The following is a 5,568-nucleotide window of genomic DNA, read 5'->3' as shown; positions in this document are numbered from 1 at the left end:
AATCTTAAACTAAATGAATATAAGTAGGTAACTACTTGTTTGTTTTTTTGCAAGCACGTTCCATTATCTGTATAGTACCGGCCAATAATATATCACTTCTTTTTTATATGGGGGTTTTCAGAAAAAAATGGACCCGGTTCGGCTTAATTACCCTTAATATTCCATACTAAATTTATGCATTGTTAACTGCGTTACAAAACTGATAATTAAAAGTGGGACCCATTTTTATTGCTTAAATCGATAGTGCTCGTTATTCTGAGGAGAAATAACCCATTTGTGAGGTTTTTAAAAAAGTACTGAGGTCACATTTTTCTGCAAATGCCCATATGTATAAGTGAATCCATTTCACTACTTTAGGTATAATAATAGTAGTAGTCCTTTGCGCGGGTGATGAGGAAAATTGGATTCATGTAATGGTCTTTTCATAGAGGTTTTTGGTATTATAAAATATATCTATTTAGTCAACTAACCTTTTTCATTAGAACGTTTTTAGTAATATGCTGAGATTGCTGAGACTCCTTTTGTAATTCACAATATTTTATTGCAGTATTCATCATATTTGTGTAAAATGACTAGTAAAATATGCAATCTACAAACGAACTTATATACATATAGTTTACTTTATACACTTTCATACAAAAAAAATACATTTAAGTTTTATGCACTATTATCTGTTTATGTTACAAAGTTTGTTTTTATACAATGGTATTGTAAGCGCTGGTGGCTGGCACTTGCAATCAGCAAGTTGCGGGTTCAAACCCCGGCTCGTACCAATGAGTTTTTCGGAACTTATGTACGAGATATCATTTGATATGTACCAGTCGCTTTTCAGTGAAGGGAAACATCGTGCCGGTCCGGCTCCCGGACTAATCCCATTAAGACCTAGTTTACCCTCTAGGTTGAAAGGTCAGCTGGCAGTCGCTTTCGTGAAAACTAGTGCCTACGCGAATTCTCGGGATAAGTTGCCAAGCGGACTCCAGGCTCTCATGAACCGGGACAACGCGAGGAAGAAGTTATTGTTGGGGTTGCTGTTGAAGGTGTTGTTTTTCTCAGCAGTAAGTTTAGCCTCATATGCCTTCCTTTCATAGTAAAAAGAGGTACAAAGCGCTGTGAAGCGTGAAGGCAGTTACTCTCTTTTTGCTATGTACATACATGATACTTACTAATAGCACACGTTTAAGGTATATTTTTGATATGTTACATGTTAAACTGGTCTAGCAATGGCTAAGTAGTTTAGTCAGAACAATTTCTCATCAAAAACACTTGAATTATATTTGCAGCAAATACTCCTAATTTGTCTTTTGAATATAAATCCATGTCTTGCCCGGACAGAACTATAAAGTCCAACATTTCACTAATATGTGTAGGTATAAAACATTCACACAGCAGCAATTTTTCTCCTGCGCGTTTAAAAGGTTATTATTTGCAGCAGTTATCTGCGAACGCAAGCCACCGCGAATATATTGCGGCACTACGTCACGAGATGACGACGTCCGGAGGCGACACGTGACTACCTGAGGAAAATTGCACACAAGATTACAAATATGTGAACAGTTTTTCTTAAATGAATGGTATTTGTAGTATAAGATCAAAAAAGTACGGATAAATATGTTACAAATTCACTGTGCCACTTGCGCCAGTCAGGGTTAAATCGCTTAACCGGTTAACCCCGAACCGGTTAAGCCTGGAGTTACCAGGTTATCAGTACAATTTAACACTGAGTTAACAGTTAACCCCGGATTAGTGGCTAACCCTGGCTGGTGCAAATGGCCTTAGGTAAGTTATATTATCCTTCAAAAAACGTTTAGCATTTTGTAAAAGCAATTTCTCTGAACTTACATGGAGTTCAAGTCGGTAGCTCTTAAGGCCCTCTATCATTGTCATTTGTTAGATTCGTACTGAAAGGGACACTGTGTATAACAACATCATTTATGTTTACGTAGGTAGGTACCTACGTGAAAAAATCTTTCGATTTCGATTTTTGTACTGGTAAGGTAGAAATCTTACCGACTAAAAAAAGGATACTTCTTAGAACGAGTTTTGTACGTCGAGCCACATTTTCCTATCTCTATAGCGTAGTTATAATGCTGTCTTGCCCATGTTGTCTGCTGTCAGTGTCACTGTGTGAGCAAGACAGCAATATAATTAAGTTCCTGCCATAGAGATAGGAATATGTGGGTCAATGTTCAAAATTCCTTATTGTAAGCGCCCAAAGAAATTTATACTACTTAACTAGTGTATTATTTCATATGCGATAAATTGAGATACATATTAACACGCTCTCGTAGTAAAAAAATGTAAACACATTCATATGGTTCACGTAGTTTATATAACATTTGACCTCTGATTTCAATATCATTCAACGGAATTGTACTGAATAATGAAACATATTTCAGTTGTCGTAGTTATTTATATATGTAACTCTGTTATTGTGACAACCAAAATCAAAAATCAAAGTCCAGCCTAGACTTTATAATGTAATATTATTGAAAAAAAACCAGACAAGTGCGAGTCGGAGCGGCAACAGAAATATATCATCTGTGAAAATCAAGGTTTATGAGATACAGCCTGGAGACAGACGGACAGACAGCGGAGTCTTAGTAATAGGGTCCCGTTTCATCCTTTGGGTACGAAACCCTAAAAACTAAAAAAGACGCTTCGGTTGATTCGTGCTTTTATAATTTGTTAAGCATTAACGCCAGTGATGACTAATAATTGTGGTCGCTCACAATGGGTCTCATATAAAAGCTCAAAGACACTCAAAGGGCTATGGAGCGACCTATACTCTGGGTTTCTCAGCGATAACGAATGAGGAATGAGGAGATCCGGAAGATAAAGAAGGTTGTTGACATAGTTCAGAGCGTGACCAGACTAAAATGACACTGGGCGGGATACATTGCTAGTAGGACCAATGGCGGAGTCGCGCGCGCAAGCTCATCAAAGGTGGGTGCGTACATACGATCGCGGTAAAAATGACGGGCGTAATTAAGTGCAATTCGTGTAACATTGTCATCGATGAACTGTTGGCTTATGTGCAAAATAAAGTGTCGTTAGTGGACGAGATAACGCTTGTGCGGATATGTAAGTCTGCGTTCTCCAGTGATGAAATCAAAAACTCGAAGTCGTTACTGTTTGACTCGATTCCGACGGTGGCCCGCAAGATTAATCGAAAAAGTAAAGGCAAGGAAGAAAGGGACCTGCTAGACATTTTTAATGTGTTTAAGTCAACAGAGCCGGACGTAATTCCGGTGTTTGTGGCGAGACAGCTCGAGCGTCTACCACCGATACTATTTAATAGTCTGGATTGTACCAGGCTCTTGAAAGATATGCTCAAGTTTCAAAATGATTTAGCTGAGATTAAAGAGACTTATGCGACTTTGGACCAGCTGAAGGGGTTGAAACTCGAACTCCTAGCGAATAAATATGATACGTGTCCTTTGACACCTATCTGCAACGTTAATACGAAGCGAGGGGCTGCCTGGGCTCTGGATACTATGGATAGCGGACCTGTGGGCATTCTGCAGTGCAACTCGACGCTGGATAGCTATCATGACCGGGAACAAGCAACAAATAACGATCATCCGAATAAAAAGATTTGGGAGGTAGGCGCGCAAAAAACGACTCACGGGTCAGCGGTTGAACAACGGTCATCGGGTGATAAGAGCGGCAACGACGACGCGGCAACGCTGAGCGGCGGCGTTGCCAGACCGAAACCAGCTGTGCCCGAACGTCAGCTTATTGAAGATACCGTAAACAATAGTGGCGGATTGGTAAAACGCGTAACACATGAGCCATCATCTATTAAATTGCTAGATCCTCTCTCAAATAATGAGGGGAAATGGGAGAAGGTCGAGAGCCGTAAAAAACAACGAAAATATCGTTATCATGGCAAGTACGGTATCGCACGGGACCTGCAATGTAATTTCAAAGCGGCAGAGAGGAAAGTTCCCGTCCTCATTACAAACGTACACAGGGAAACTACGGAAAACGACATTATTCAATACATTTATGGTCAAACAAAAGATACAGTGTCGTTGAAAGAAATAAACATACAAAAACGGCGTGACTATAAGGCATATAAGATGTACGTATCTAAAAACAAATTACACATGTATTTGAATGAGAATTTGTGGCCTGAAGACATTATATTCAGACGTTTTGTAAATTATACGAACGGAGGGAACTCTGTGATCGGCCTTGAAACTAAGATAAATGCAGAATAATACAAGTAAGGTTTGTACTTTTGCCAGCTTTAACTGCAAGTCAATAAAGCGCTCCATAGATGGTGTTAGGGAGTTATGTCGTACCTGTGACGTAATAGCCTTACAAGAAATATGGTTACTTAAGGAGGAATTATGCTACCTAAGCACTGTAGATAGTGAGTTTGGGTTTACGGGAACCTCGGCCGTCGACACGTCTGTGGAAATACTACGCGGTAGACCGTATGGCGGAGTCGCGCTATTGTGGAAGCATAGTGTTTTTTCTGAGGTGTCAGTGATAAAATGTGATAACAATCGAGTGTGTGCAATCAAGGTCGCCGTTAGAGATCGTTATATAATTGTAATGAGTGTTTACATGCCTACAAATTCGCCTGTGAATCTGTCTGAATTCACGGACTGCCTGGGTACGGTAAGTGCAATTATAGATGAATATGGCATAGAATCCGTTTATATTCTAGGAGATTTTAATGCTAACCCTGGGGAATTATTTTTCATGGAGCTAATGGAGTTTTGTAGGGAACAGAACTGGACATGCATCGATACAGATAAGTTAGGGTTGAACTCTCGTACCTATACCTTTATTAGCGAAGTGTACGGAACCCCTAGTTGGCTCGATCACGGTATCCTTACCCGGGCGGCTGTGCATTCAGTGCGAGATGTTCGAATCAAATATGACTCATTCTGGTCTGATCACTTCCCTCTTATCATAGAATGTGATTTAGAGTTATTAACACCTAAGTTGCTTAGCACAATAATCGCGAATAAAAAACTAGTTTGGGGGAAAAGAACGGAGCAACAAATTATACTGTATGGGAGGGAGGCACATTCTAGACTGCGGCGTATTGACTTCGACCAGAATTTCACTAACTGTGCAGATAATTATTGCAATAACGTGGCTCATAGGCGTATTCTTGACAACTTGTACAGCAATATTGTAAAAGCATTAAGTGGGGCAGCAATATGTGGTAGGGGTAGTCGAGTGAAGGGCGCAAAGGGTAAACGCGTAATGGGGTGGAGTAAACACGTCGGCGAGGCTCATCGGGTGGCCAGGGCGAGGTTTCTCGAATGGGTGTCGTGCGGAAAACCCCGGAGTGGTATAATGTTCGAAGATATGTGTGTCAGTCGAAAAGTGTTTAAATCTCGGTTAAAGTGGTGTCAGAATCATGAAGAACAGTTAAAAATGGATACTCTCGCTGAAAAACACTCCAAAGGCAACTTCCGGGGTTTTTGGCGTGATACAAAAAAGATGAACGCTCGCCCGGGTCTTCCTGTGAGCGTTGACGGGGTGAGTGACCCCAAAAGCATTGCGGATGCCTTTAAGGATAATTTTCATGTGCAATCTCCTCTG

General features: G+C 40.4%; 1 protein-coding gene across 1 annotated transcript; it reads left to right on the top strand.

Moving 5' to 3' along the window:
• Nucleotides 1–2,924: 2,924 nt before the first annotated feature.
• Nucleotides 2,925–4,247, top strand: LOC133523647 (uncharacterized). The gene has a single exon (XM_061859322.1). The coding sequence runs from the start codon at nt 2,973–2,975 to the stop codon at nt 4,221–4,223; it is 1,251 nt and encodes a 416-aa protein (XP_061715306.1). The 5' UTR covers nt 2,925–2,972; the 3' UTR covers nt 4,224–4,247.
• The last annotated feature ends 1,321 nt before the right edge of the window (nt 4,248–5,568 follow it).

This window comes from Cydia pomonella, chromosome 12 (genome assembly GCF_033807575.1).
Source record: "Cydia pomonella isolate Wapato2018A chromosome 12, ilCydPomo1, whole genome shotgun sequence".
Taxonomy (NCBI): Eukaryota; Metazoa; Arthropoda; class Insecta; order Lepidoptera; family Tortricidae; genus Cydia; species Cydia pomonella.
Note: the sequence above shows the minus strand (reverse complement) of the source record. Positions and strands in the feature narration are given on the sequence as shown.

Coding starts and splice junctions, on each gene's coding strand:
- LOC133523647 (XM_061859322.1), top strand. CDS start 2,973: ATGACGGGCGTAATTAAGTGCAATTCGTGTAACATTGTCATCGATGAA.